Here is a 15,035-nt window from a genome sequence, read left to right on the forward strand (position 1 = left end):
GAAAAATCGCGAGACTTCCGGGAAAGCATGCGAAGCAAACTGACATGACAACTCCGGGGTTTGTCGGGTTTAAGGAAGGCAATGAGAGACAGTGTTGATTTTAACTTGTAAATCTTGGTGGGGCAAACCAACAAAAAACATTTTTGATGCATGCCAGCAAAGTCACTACACAACACTAAGCAATATATTCATTGCATTATAACGGTGACAAACGGTGCCCACAAACTTAAGGCCTACATAAAGCTGTCCCAACAGCAGACCTTTCCTTCCAGCACCATGGAGTGAATCCTTACCACCGCTACACCTGGCTATCAGCGGAGCCTTTTCTGGCAGCGAAACAGTTCATTCAGCCTCATTTACTGCCTTTTTAAAAAACATTGCTGATAGAATTTGTTCTTAACTGACTTACCTAGTTAAATAATTGTTAAAAAATATGGCTGCCTTGCTTAAAAGGATCCGACCCTTTTTTTCAATGTTTCACCTAAAATTACATACCCAATTCTAACTGCCTGTAGCTCAGGAACTGAAGTGTTTTTTTTTGTACCATCTTTGAAACTCAAGAGAAAGGCCATAATATATTATTACACCCTAGGTGCCATTTAGATTTTGGCCAGTAGATGTCAGCAGTGTATGTGCAAAGTTTTAGACTAATCCAATGAACCATTGTATTTCTGTTCAAAATGTCGTATCAAGACTGCCCAAATGTGCCTAATTGGTTTATTAATACATTTTCAAGTTCATAATTGTGCACTCTCCTCAAACAATAGCATGGTATTTTTTCCAATGTGTCAGAGGAAACACTGTCAAACTGACGACCAAAATTAACTTGCAGGCGCCCAGCCCGCCACAAGCAGTCGATAGAGCACAATGAGACAAGGACATCCCGGCTGGCCAAACCCTCCCCTAACCCGGACGATGCTGGGCCAATTGTGCGCAACCTCACGGGTCTCCCGGTCACAGCCGGCTGTGACACAGCCTGGTATCGAACCCGGGGCTGCAGTGGCACCTTAGCACTCATTGTTGAATTTGCGATTTCCAACTTATGTAATGTTTATGTCTAATGGCCAATGAGCACCGATACGTTTTATCTATAATTTCTCTTCATGACAAGGTTTGAAAAGGATTTGCCAAAAGATTTTGAAAATGACTGCCTTCTAGCTTGCTAGCTAAGATTTTGAAAGTATGATGTTGACATGATCAGTCCAATCAAAGCTACGCTAGTTATAACGTGGTTTGACCAATGACCTTGAACCTTCTTGGACGGGCACTTCTAACGTAAGTCTATGGCAGCACCCAACGAGCTTGAGTTTTCGAGCTCTTCCCGTAGATTTTGCGGTGATGTATTGTCCCCATGAGTGACAGAACGCTGAGCCAATCACAGTGCAACTAGAGAACATTACCAACCCCTACGCTCCATGTTTTCCGCTGGCTGCCCCACCACCACAGAAAGCACTGTGCTAGGATGAAACACTTGCATTTTGGAGCTGCCRTACTCAAGAAAGCAAAAAAGAGAACATGTTTGTATGCAGCTTTATTAACTCAAGTATTATTATTTTTTTACATTGTTTGCAAACTGATATGTGGTATGTATTAATGCCAAAATAACATGCAAAACAGGCAAAAAAGAAAAATCCTAAACAGGTGGGTCTCAAAACCTGCCCTGAATGAAGCGTCACCTCTGATGAGAGAAGTGAAACATTCTTCCTTAGTAGTTAATGCGAGTGGCTGTAGGACTGTACTATACTCCTTGAGAAAAGCAATCTCACAAGGATGTAGTTTGCTGCTCACACCCAGGTCTTAACAGATTTGCCCCAGCTGGTCATCTGTTAGGGCTACGAGTTAGGAGATGGCACGGTACTCTGAGCTCCATCTTGTCACACATGGTACAATTACTTTCATGCTTGCAATGTTCTCTATTGCCTCTGAAGCAAATGTGAACCTGTGTGCTTTGTTCCAAATGCTGTAACATTTTGACTTTGCACTTCTGTACAATTTCCGTGATGGACCTTGGGATGCAGCTTTGTCCACCTCATTGGTGGCAAGGAGGTTGAGGGTGTGTGCCACACAAAGTTGATGTGAAGGGATAAAACAATTAAGTTCTTGAGGAGGTTGAGCAAGAATCGCACCCACATCATCAAACCTCACTCCATCATCCGAATTTTAAAGTCTGCATGTATTTCACTTATCTTGGCAGCAATCACGTTGTAGGTATGACGTCCTCTCAGTCTCGCACAAGCCAAAGCAGCCGACTTCCTCTCCAAGGTGTCCTTTTTTCATGCTGAAAAAGCTTCTGTTATGGGCAGACCAGATGTCTGCTGTGGTGCAGACTGACTTTACACTCTGGAGTTTGGCGGAGAGAGCTTCTTTCACGGACTCAAATTCCCTTTCAATTTGTTGAATCAAAAGTCTTTCTACACATGACCTTTCTCCCACCACTGATTCCTTCTAATAGCTTGCGGAATGAAGGCACCTCTACTAGTGAAAAGGGTTGCACATCCTCTATGATGAAGTCAAATACCAGGTGATTAGTCCGGCTTTGTGATGTTTGTTGCGGCCCTCCTGGTTCTAGTTTTGCTTGTTTCAATGGTGTACAAGATGTCCCTTTTTGGCCATCTGTAGATGGCTGTGCATCGCTGTTATGAGAATTTTGTTATCAATGTTCATAAACTTCAATTAATCTGCTCAGTCTGCACCCAGAGTTTGTAAGATTCTGGTTGAATGAAGCAGACAAGAGTCTCATCTTACAATAGTCCAAATGTTTATTCACTAGAACGTTCTGACGTCCAAATACAAAAACATCCATTTTATACTGGCTTCTTACGCACATACCTTCACACAAACAGTAGATATCCTACGCACATACATACACACAAACAGTAGGTCAGTTTTATCCGTCTCCATAGTTTTCACCACTGCGTATCACTACCAAACCGACAGTTCCATTCCCCCGAGATTAGAGAAACCTTGAGAAGTACTCCCTGTCCTATCATAAGTCTCTCAGAGTTCTAGCCAGGTCGGTTCAAACACAGTTTAATTGTTCTTCGGTATTTTCTTAGGCACACACATACAAGTTCAAATCTTAAGCTACGCCTTGCTCAGACAGTCTGTGTTTTTCCACTATACAGATACATTGTTTAATCTGCAACAAGTTTCATAATTTTATGCAAGCCTAACAGTTTCTCCCCTCCACGGGTGGAGACAAAATGTCCTGGAAACCATGTTGGATGTATTTGATACCATTACACTTATTCTGCACACACAAAAATTGCACACCTCTTTAAAAGGAACCTTCACTAGTGGTCTACAAGCGTGGCCACAATATTGGGGACAGCCTAGTGAGATCTGACCTGCCCCCTGAGCCCACTCAGACAATCTTGGCACCCATTCAAAATGGGAATTGCAAATGTGGCTCATGTGTACAGTGCAACAGCACTATGAAAAACATCCTTCTTCAGACACCCACACACAGGTRGAAAAATCCCTGTTAGCGATGTCATTTCATGTAAGACAAAAGGAGTAATCTATCTCATCACCTGTGGAATAGCCAACGTAGGATCATTGAAAAGACAATTAAAACAACGCATAGCTGAACACRGCAACGCAATCAGGTGTAAGAACACTGACTACTTGGTAGCAGCTCACTTTGTTGAAGCTAACCATTCTATCTCCTCCCTCAAATACACAGGTATCGAGCATATTACTCTACCAAGGAGGTATCGAGCATATTACTCTACCAAGGAGGTATCGAGCATATTACTCTACCAAGGAGAGGAGACCCTACTATTGAGGGAGACCTACTGAATGTCCTATCTAGAAACACTGACCCCTAGTGGTCTGAATATTGACTTTGTTCTCAGGCCCTTTTCATGAACAAGTCCCCTTTTTTATGAACAAGTCCCCTTTTATATGAACAAGTCCCCTTTTATATGAACAAGTCCCCTTTTATATGAACAAGTCCCCTTTTATATGAACAAGTCCCCTTTTATATGAACAAGTCTGTCAAATGAACACATTCTTTCCAGAGCTTATCAGCGTGTCCCAAGATGTTACGTTTGAACCAAAAAATGACATGTGACAAAGATCAAATGGAAACAATGAAATAAGTATATGAAATGAAATAATGAATGTTGATGTTAATACTATGTAAAATATCTAATCATGTTGCAATATGATAATGAAAACAATACCCTCATATATTCAACATGCTGTAAACTTTTTGCTTTAACAGTTTCACTTTTCATCTTCATCACTGTAATTACTATGACACAACCCCTCACTATTGTCATTGGTTGCACTAATTACACAGTTTGTCTACATAACCTGGTTCATGCATTCATGACATCACCCTGAAGAAGGCACAGGGATGCTGAGACGTTGGTGGTTTACCCAATAAACAACTGGGAACCTTCATAAAGTGTTCACTCCCCTTGACTTTGTCCACATAGTGTTGTGTTACAGACTGATTTTAAAATGGATTACATTGAGATTTTTTMGTCTCTGGTCTACACATAATACCCCATAATGTTAAAGTGGAATTATATTTTTTCAAAATGTTTACAAATTAATTAAAAATGAAAAGCTGAAATGTCTTGAGTCAATAAGTATTAAGCCTGTGTTATGGCAAGCCTAAATAAGTTCAAGAGTAGAAATGTGCTTAATAAGTTGCATGGACTCACTCTGTGTGCAATAATAGTGTTTAACATAATTTTTGAACGACTACATCATGTCTGTACCCCACACATACAATTGTCTGTAAGGCCCTTCAGTCGAGCAGTGAATGTCAAACACAGATTCAACCACAAAGACCAGGAAGGTTTTCCAATGCCTCGCAAAGAAGGGCACCTATTGGTAGATGGGTAAAAATAAAAAAGCAGACATTGCATATCCCTTTGAGCATGGTGAAGTTATGAATTATGCTATGGATGGTGTATCAATACACCAGGTCACTACAAAGATACAGGCGTCCTTCCTAACTCAGTTGCAGGAGAGGAAGGAAACCGCTCAGGGATGAGGCCAATGGTGACTTTGAAACAGTTACAGAGTTTAATGGCTGTGATAGAAGAAAACTGAGGATGGATCAACAACATTGTAGTTACTCCACAATACTAACCTAATTGGCAGAGGGAAAAGAAGGAAGCCTGTACAGAATACAAAGCATAGTAACCAGGTTTTTATGAACAACCAATTTGACAGATCTTGAAGAATTTTGAAAAGAATAACAGGTAGATGTGTGGAAAGCTCTTAGAGATTTACCCAGAAAGACTCACAGCTTTAATCGCTGCCAAATGTGCTTCTACAAAGTATTGACTCAGGGGTGTGAATACTTGTGTATATGGTTTGGAACCGGTGTATGCTATGGCCATATGAAATGTAAATAGAGCTCTTTGGCCATCAAAAGTTTGGGTTTGGCCTTCAAAAGAACAATGCATATGCAGAAAGTATCTCATCCCTACTGTAAATAAGGTGGTGGATCTTTGATGTTATGGGGCTATTTTTGCTTCCACTGGTCCTGGGGCCCTTGTTAAGGTCAATGGCATCATGAACTTTACCAAGTACCAGGACATTTTAGCCAAAAACCTGGTTACCTCTGCCAGGAGGCTGAAACCTGCCCGAAAGTGTATCTTCCTTCCAGCAAGACAAAAAAAACTAGGCAAGTCAGTTAAGAACACATTTTATTTACAATGACGGCCTACCCCAGACGACGCTGGGCCAATTGTGCACCACCCTATGGGACTCCCAATCACGGCCGGATGTGATACAGCCTYGATTCGAACCAGGGACTGTAGTGATGCTACGCCACTTGGGAGCCAAAATACAAATACCCCAAGCACACATCAAATTCCACAAAGAAATGGTTAATTGACCACAAAATCAGTCTCCGGAGATGAACACCATTGAAAATCTTTGGTTTGAATTTGAGAGGGCAGTCCATAAGCGCAGACAAAGGATATCAAGGATCTGGAAAGATTCTGTATGGAGGAATGGTCTAAACTCCCTCCCTATATGTTCTCCAATCTCATGAAAAAAAAAGTATATTTTTTATCTGTAGGACAGATTTTTTTTTAAATACAGATTAAAAATAAAAAATAAAAAAATAAAAACACTGCTCAGACATCAGACCAAACTTTTTAAACACCAGGTTTGTCCACCGATTCTTGCCTTCAAATTCACTGGTAGGCTAGATTTCATAACTTGAAATGTATTTTCTACTGCTTTCCTGTGCCTACCGCTCTTCTGTGAGCTGCTCCACAACCAGTTGTTTGAAGGCTGCACGCTCTCGCTGCCCGGTGATATTCCGCTCAAAGTAGGCAGTGTGTGGCACAGTGTGCTAAATAATCTACATAACGAGCTAACAGCTTCAGGAGTTTTTTTCAAGGGTTTCCAAAACCTCCCGGGACCAGTGGGAAGCCCTGTAAGTCGAGCCCTTCACCCTATTCACTATATAGGGGTGCCATTTGGGACACAGCCATACAGTTGTTGCTGGTACAATTTTGTGTTGTGTTGAAAGATGGCTGTCAAACCAGTCATTTACTGTAGCATAATGCCTGTATATTCCTCTTATCTGTAGTGCTGCAGAGGCTTACAGTAAAGCGACAGAGACTTCTTCTCTTCTTCTCTCTGTGGGAGACTCATGTGAACTGAATACAAAGCCCTCATTTAGAGACACTGAATCCAAGGGTGAACCAATGAGAGCTGTTGTTCCAGAGGAAACAGACAGCGGGAGAGGCAGTCATGCAAAAGAAACAAGCAGCCGTACTGCTAATGGCACAGAATCCACAGAAAACAGCCACGGAATACAGCAGAGCAGTTCCAAGCTGAGGAAACCCTTCAAGTGTGACATATGTGAGAAGACCTTCCACGCGAACTGTCTGTTGAAACGCCATATAGCAGTTCACAATAAACCGAAGGGGCCCTATAAGTGTGACTTTTGTGCGAAAACCTTCCGCCTGAGCTGTATCCTGACTCAACACATGCAAACTCACTCAAAAGAGAAGCCTTTCAGTTGCAAAGTTTGCGGAAAGAAATTCCGTAGTAAGACAAATCTGAAATCACATGAGTTTGTTCATGCAGAGGTGAAACCGTTCACCTGCCTCACTTGTGGACGAGGTTTCGCCTCAAAGTACATGCTTGACGTACACCAGCGAGTTCACACAGGTGAAAAACCATACAGCTGTACCACGTGTGGAAAGAATTTCAGTATGTCTCAAAACGCATATTAGATCTGTACATACAGAACGCCCACACCCATGCTCCCACTGTGACAAGACCTTCTGGCGTCCTGTCGAATTGCAGGAGCACCAGGTAGTTCACACAGGGGAGAAGCCATTTAGATGTGAAATATGTGAAGCTACTTTCAGCTTTAAGGAGAACCTTACYAGACACCATCGAATTCACARGAAGAAGAGGCCGCACACATGTGAGGCGTGTGGAAAGACATTCATTCAGTCCACCAACRTAAAAGCTCACATGCTAGTTCATGGGYCATTAAAACCATTTATGTGTGACGTTTGTGGAAAGACTTARCTTTACAATTATCAACWGAGAATTCACAAGCTATCACACGTGGCTGATGGAGAGGGGCACTCAAGAACCAGAAAGAACAAGGCCAACCAACAAAAACAAACCGATCAACCAAAACCCTTCAGCTGTGAGATATGTTTGAAGGGCTTCAGCTCCATCGGTTCTCTGAAAACACATGGAAGAATTCACACAGGAGAAAACATATACACTTGTTCCACATGCGGAAAGACTTTTCTCCATAAAGTTACTTTTGACTATCACCAGAAATTACACACTGGAGAGAAGCCCAATGCTTGTGGTTGTTGTGGAAAGAGATTTATTACAAAACAATCTCTTAAGATACATGAGCTGATCCATACAGGTGAGAAACCACACAAGTGCAGTGATTGTGGGAAGACTTTTGGATTTATCGGTAATCTCAAAAGACATGAGCGAGTCCACACGGGAGAGAAGCCTTTCAGCTGTGATGTCTGTGGGACACGATTCAGACAAGCCAATCATGTCAAAACCCACATGCAAGTGCACACAGGAGTCAGGCCATACTCCTGCAAGAGATGTGGAAAAGGCTTTTCTGATTCAAGACACTTCAAAAAGCACAACTGTGTCAGTAGCTAACGCAAATCTTCTGATCGCACTTTCAGAAGTAAGAAATGAGGATTACATGCCATGATGTTACAATCTCAATAACGTGGATATCTAATAACTTGAGTCAGATGTGTATGAGTCTGAATGCTGAAAGACAGTTTTTTGTTGTTGTGGATTTCCAAAATTATACCATAATCTTGGCATGTAAATTATTTCTATACTGTGATGATTACATCCCTAATATTCATTGTCCAGTTAGACTTTTATTCTAATAGACAAGTCCATTTATTAACTACACTTTTTGTTATTTGAAATAGCCTTAACTATTAGGTTGTCTGGCCTTATGGGATGCTTTAGGTGCAGGGGAGGATTAACAAATACCATTTATGTAGGGTAGAAACTAGGAGAGTGACGAGATAACCAAACAAAAAAACAGCAGTCATTTGTGAAATAAACTTGACTGTTGATACAAGATTATTTCAAGGATATGACAAATATAAACCTGGAATAAAGATGGTGATACTGTTACAATATTGTATTTGTGTGTTGCTGTTGTAGTCCTTTCATATTGAGTGTCTCTGACTGTGCCTTCCACACTGTAGTATAGAGATCAAGTCTCCTCTCCAGAGTGTTGCCTCTTCTGGTGGCGTTTTCTGTCGTTCATTTGGGAGAAGCTTTGTCCACATTCTGAGCAGTGGTACGGTTTCTCTCCGGTGTGCATTCTCATGTGTATTGTGAGTGAGTTCTTTTGGAAAAATCTTTTTCCACAGCAGGAGCACTGGAAAGGTCTCTCTTTATTATGCACCCTTCTCAAATGACTCATCACATCACACGAACGAGAAAAAGTATTTCCACATTCCGAGCAAGGATAGGCTGCTCTTTCTCCAGAGAGTTTAAACTTGTGTGCTTGCTTGTGACACTTAAATGTTTTTTCATGTGCAAAACTCTTCCCGCAATCAATGCAGTAGTACGGTTTCTCTCCAGTGTGTGTTCGCTGGTGATCTTCCAACTGTCGCAAATTTGTAAAACCCTCCCCGCAGTCAGTGCAGAGGAATGGTATTTTTCCACTTCCAGTGTGTATTTTTTGGTGTCTTTCAAACTTTGCCTTGTTTAAGAAACACTTTCCACAGTCAGAACAGTGGAGTGCCAGTTCTACGGAATGTACTGGAAGGTGAGATCGTAGTTTTGCCATGTCAGGAAATCTTTTATCACACCTTGAACAGCGGTAACGTTTATTTTCCTTGTGTGTTAGTTGATGTTGTTTAAGCCTCTCCTTTCCTGCAAAGCTTTTGTCACAATTAGAGCAGTGGTAAGGCTTTTCTCCTGTGTGTGTTTCCCGATGTCTTTTAAGATGATATCCGCGAGTAAAACTCTTATCGCAGTCGGAACAGTGGTGACGCTTTTCCCTTGGTGAGATCTTCTCTGTGTGTTTTCGCTGGTGCTTTTTCAACGACCATAACAGTTTGAATCTCTTCCCACAGTCGGGGCAAAGGTGAGGCCTTTCTTGACTATGTACTTCCATGTGTACTTTTAGTTCTCCCGGTTCAGAAAAGCTTTTATCACAGTAAGGACAATRACCCTCTTTCTTATGTGTCCTCTGGTGACTTTTCAGAAGATCTGAGCGGGTAAAACTTTTCCCACAYTCAGGGCAGTGAAAATGTTTCTCTCCCGTATGTGTTCGCTGGTGTAGTTTAAGTTTATCCACTTTAGAAAAACTTTTACCACAATAAGAGCACTCAAGAAGCCCCAAAGTATGTTTTTGTTGGTGCATTTCAAATGCATTTAACAACTGGAATCTCTTCCCACAGTCTGGGCAAAGGTATGGCTTTTCTCCAGCATGTACATGCATGTGTCTGTTCAGATCTTCTGGTTTGGAGAAATGTTCTTCACAATGATTGCAGTGGAAGTATTTCCCTTTCATATGCTTTCGCTGGTGGTGTATTTTCAGATCATACGACTGGGAATAACTTTTGCCACAATCAGAGCASCGATGAGGCTTCTCTCCCGTATGTGTTCGTTGGTGTCTTTTAAGATGATAAACTCGTGTAAAGCTCTTCCCACAGTCGGAGCAGTGGTGACGCCTCTCACCTCCATTAGAACTCACAATAGGGTCATCGGAAGTATCATGAGGCTTCTCTCTGTTCTCCTGAGTTGTTTGGGGCAGTTGTCTTTCTGGGTGCTGATTTTTCCCAAGTTCAGGCACACTGTCTACATTTGCTGCACTGCTGGTAGCTTTGAAGGTATTCTCCAGCTGGTGTTTTTTAAGCTTCTCCAATAGGACAAAGCTTTCCACACATTTAGTGGAGTGAAAATGATGTTTGTCTTTCGCGTGTATTTTTTGGTGTGACTTGAGATTATCTAATCGAGCAAAACTTCTGTTGCAATCAGAGCAGTTGTGAGGCTTCTCTCCAGTATGTGTTCGCTGGTGTCTTATAAGATCCCTCACTTTTTGAAAGCTCCTACCGCAGCAGGCACAGTAGTGAGGCTTTTCTCCTCCAGGACTGAAGTCATCATTATCTAGGGGCTCCTCTTCATTCTCCTGCGTTGTTTGGGGTTGTTGTGGTCTTTCTGAGTTTTGATTCTTCTTCTCTAATTGGCACTGGGAATTGGCTGGGCATTGCTGTTTGCTATGTGACAGGACACTGTTTATATTTGCAGTGTTGCTTGAAACTTTGACGGTATACTCTGGCAGGTCCTGTTGCTTTTTCACAAGTTCAGTTTGACGAATGCGTGTGACAGCTTTATCCAGTGTTAGTTCTGGGTCCATTTGTAATTGCTTGGACAGTCTTCTGTCAAGTAAGCCTGCGACTAGTCGGTCTCTTATCATCTCACTGAGCAGAGCTCCATAACCACAATGTTCTGACAAACAATGAAGTGCAGCGATAAAATCATCAGCTGTCTCTCCTGCTTCCTGTTGTCTTTGGTTGAATTTAGTTCGTTCTAATATTACATTCCTCCTAACTGCCAAATGTCCATCTTGCTGTTCATTATTAGAACTGTGGAAGTGTTCCTGCTTGATCAGGTTGTCATCTTGCAGGTCTTCTGAGGTGTCCATCTCCTCTGCCTGGAAATACATTTAAAGTTGCATAATTACTAGTAGGCCTATCGTCTCTGTTCTCTAAAACATTCATTTTGTGATAATATAGCCTACTTTTCATTATGGTTAAATTCCAAATTAGAATAGATAGCATATACAATAAATAGCTAAACAAATAACTTAGGGTCTTCAAATCTTTACAGTAGTAGCTAGGTCTAATAATTTGAAATACCTAGCAGTATCAACATGATAATGATGATTTGTCATTAGGTCTACAGATCCCCATGATATAGCATATTGATAGCATAGGCTATTGATCTAGGCTAGAGAAGGTTCATTGACAGTAGTATTAGTAGTGGACATTTCCATGTAAAAAGCCCCATGATCACTGGCATGTGAAGTTCATGGGAGCACATCAAATTTGGTGCTTTTTCAAACAGTTTTGTTTTTTACATTTTTCAACCATTTGTTCCATCCTAACATTTTGAATAAGCCAAGGCTTATGATTTCTGGTCCCAAAAAAAGAGTAAAGTCGTGGAGGTAAATATGCACCGACACCAATTAAATTTGACAATTTATGCTATTTCTAAGAAATGTGACAGTAGCTAGGTTTCCATTCCAATTGGCGACAGATTTTAATGTGAATATTCTAGAATCCGCATAAAGAAACTATGCGCATTTCCTCATCAGTGGTATGTTTCCACCAAATGGACTTGTTGCAGATACAAATCAGTGCGTGATGACATACTGCACAGAAAACATCTAGCCGAACAAGTCTTAACAGGTATTAGAAATACAGCACCAGTCAAAAGTTTGGACACACCTACTCATTCAAGGGTTTTTCTTTATTTTTACTATTTTCTACATCGTAGAATAATAGTGAAGACATCAAAACCTTGAAATAACACATATGGAATCATGTAGTAACCAAAATAATGTTAAACAAATCAAAATATATTTTAGATTCTTCAAAGTAGCCACCCTTTGCCTTGACAGCTTTGCACACAGCTTTGCACACTCTTGGTATTCTCTCAACCAGCTTCATGCGGTAGTCACCTGGAATGCATTTCAATTAACAGGTGTGCCTTGTTCAAAGTTAATTTGTGGAATTTCCTTCCTTCTTAACGCGTTTGAGTAAATCAGTTGTGTTGTGACAAGGTAGGGTTGGTATACAGAAGACAGCCCTATTTGTTAAAAGACCATGTCCATATTATGGCAAGAACAGCTCAAATAAGCAAAGATTAACGACAGTCCATCATTACTTTAAGACATGATGGTCAGTCAATCCAGAAAATGTTAAGAACTTTGAAAGTTTCTTCTAGTGCAGTCGCAAAAAACATCAAGCGCTATGATGAAACTGGCTCTCATGAGGACCGCCACAGGAAAGGAAGACCCAGTTACCTCTACTGCAGAGGATAAGTTCATTAGAATTACCAGCCTCAGAAATTGCAGCCCAAATAAATGCTTCAGAGTTCAAGTAACAGACATCTCAACATCAACTGTTCAGAGGAGACTGCGGGAAATAAAGCTTTCATGGTCGAATTGCTGCAAAGAAACCACTACTAACGGACACCAATAAGAAGAGACTTGCTTGGGCCAAGAAACATGAGCAATGGACATTAGACCGGTGGAAATCTGTCCTTTGGTCTGATGAGTCTAAATTTGAGATTTTTGTTTCCAACTGCTGTGTCTTTGTGAGACACAGAGTAGGTGAACGGATGATCTCCGCATGTGTGGTTCCAACCGTGAAGCATTGAGGAGGTGGTGTGATGGTACTTTGCTAGCGACACTGTGATTTATTTAGAATTCAAGGCACACTTAATCAGCATGGCTACAACAGCATTCTGCAGCGATACGCCATCCCATCTGGTTTGCGCTTAGTGGGACTATAATTTGTTTTTCAACATTTCAACAATGTTGAAGTAAAGACCCCTGCCAACTAATATTAACATTTAGACTTGCAGAAACTATTTCCCTTCTGTAAGTTTAAGAAATATTGCTTAGTGTCTTGGCATTTTGTTACCAAAAACCCACATCTACAATTTATTAAGTGTTAAAGTGCATCAATATGTTGCCAAATCAGTGAAAGAATGACAAACAAAAAAAATCTGTAACAGAATGACTGCAACTGAATTAGCTACAATGGGAATTCATAGTAGTCACAAACTGTCCTCCCTTCCGCTGGCATACTGTTATGTTCAGCTCATAACTGTTTACTTTCTCTTTCTGTCACCTGATGGTCAAAGCAAGTGTGAGAGAATCTGGACAACCCCTCCCTCTCTCTTCTCTCTCCAGTTAATGTCACTTCTCCCGGCTCTTAATGACACCTACCCATGAACCCCCTTTCTTTCAAATGACTGTAACCAGCCCTCTCACCCACTGAGCACCTTCCAACACCGGACATCCATGGACATTTGAAAAGTAGTTAAATTTGGTCAGTCCAAATCTGAACCAATCATAGACTTCTGTTTCACAAGTTTGGACAGCACAGTACAGTAAAGAAAAGTAGAGTATAGGACAGTACAGTATGGTACTCTACAATAATTAAGTACACTAGCGTACACTAGAGTAGAGTACATTTAAAATGTACTGTATTTTACTCTTCTGTGCTATACTTTGATGTCCAAACWTGTGAAACATAGATGTCTATGATTGGTACAGATTTTTTTTTAAAGCACTTTATAAAATACAATTGATTGATTTGGTCCAGACCAACCAAATGTCCTTTTGTTTGCGAGCTCATTAGTATAATAGCCCGTCTGTAAAATAATACCCAAACATGCAAAGGATGATATTACATTTGTCTACCTTTGTGTCTATTCAGCAGCCATGATYTCATTATGTTACTGGGTGTTAATCCACTTCACTTACTGTAGTTCAAAAACACGCAGTATTTCTGCAGACCTCTTTGAATCTTACTTTGGAGTAGATATTTCAGTTTTTGGAAAATGCTGTCACAAAAAAACGCAGGGAGATTTTACCATCATTCTGTTACTAACCTTTACATCTGCACTGTTCGAGTAAATGTGTTTTTGTACAATTTTCTGGGTATTATTAAAAGTAGGCCTTGTGCATAGAGCTGTATGGTTTGTTTACCTTTGCAATCAATGGTTATTGTTTGGCATACTTTTAAAGTGAACAATAGGAGTCTCCGCGTCATTCTGTTACCATGGAATTGCCCGGCTCCTCTTCATCTCGGTTATCCTGCATTGGTTGGGGCAGTCCTGCATCTTTTTCAAGTTCCGCCATTTTCTCTGACGTGTTTTGAATGACAACAGAAGGGGTTCGGGTAAAACCAGAGGCTGCAAACCACCGAAGTCTGCTATGCTAATCTATACGCAATAGTTTTGCTTGTAGTAATTTAAGCTTTTGGTTAGATTTATATTCAAAGTGAAATAAAAATAAAAAGCTTATCTCACAAGATCCTTGCTGCTGCACGTCTATCCGCTGTCTGGTTAGCTATTCCTCTCTCCACGTGTGTGTCGTGAGCAACATTAGCGCGAGCAACAATAGTGTCATCCGCGGTTCGTTTTCAAAATATCAGTCCCTCATTGAAACTGATGRAAACTGATAAACATTTTGAAAACATGCCACAATTGGACAACATAATGCTAAGCAAGGTTGAAATGTTATATAAATTCTCAAAACACATATAATTGGTTCATTTGAATGAGGTGAAATTGCTGTATTTCAATGTATTTGAATTCAGAATTGCTTTGGGGGCATACATATAATATATGCACTGTGCACCCTAAGGTATGTAATGTGCACCTATGAAATGGGGTATCAGCCTACTCAGTGACACCCACAGAACACAACTATGTAGAGTTCCCACATATTAGCGTCCTACCTCTTATTACAGGACATTGACTGTGGGAAATCATCATCCCAG

General features: G+C 40.8%; 1 protein-coding gene and 1 pseudogene across 2 annotated transcripts; one reads left to right on the top strand and one right to left on the bottom strand.

The window, feature by feature from the left end:
* Window positions 1–6,031: 6,031 nt before the first annotated feature.
* LOC111970847 (zinc finger protein 271-like) lies at window positions 6,032–14,636 on the bottom strand. 2 transcript variants are annotated; one of them, XM_023997561.2, is made up of 3 exons: window positions 14,563–14,636; window positions 14,312–14,397; window positions 6,032–11,170 (listed from the first exon to the last, which is right to left on the bottom strand). In XM_023997561.2, exons 2-3 carry the CDS (start codon window positions 14,390–14,392, stop codon window positions 8,717–8,719), a joined length of 2,535 nt encoding a protein of 844 aa, XP_023853329.1. In that variant the 5' UTR covers window positions 14,393–14,397; window positions 14,563–14,636; the 3' UTR covers window positions 6,032–8,716. The 2 variants fall into 2 exon arrangements, with proteins under 2 accessions (XP_023853329.1, XP_023853330.1); XM_023997562.2 differs by lacking the exon at window positions 14,563–14,636 and having other exon boundaries at window positions 14,240–14,398.
* On the top strand, window positions 6,687–8,170 carry LOC139028451 (zinc finger protein 235-like; annotated as a pseudogene).
* Window positions 14,637–15,035: the final 399 nt, after the last annotated feature.

The sequence above is a fragment of the Salvelinus sp. IW2-2015 genome, linkage group LG12 (genome assembly GCF_002910315.2).
Source record: "Salvelinus sp. IW2-2015 linkage group LG12, ASM291031v2, whole genome shotgun sequence".
Lineage (NCBI taxonomy): Eukaryota > Metazoa > Chordata > Actinopteri > Salmoniformes > Salmonidae > Salvelinus > Salvelinus sp. IW2-2015.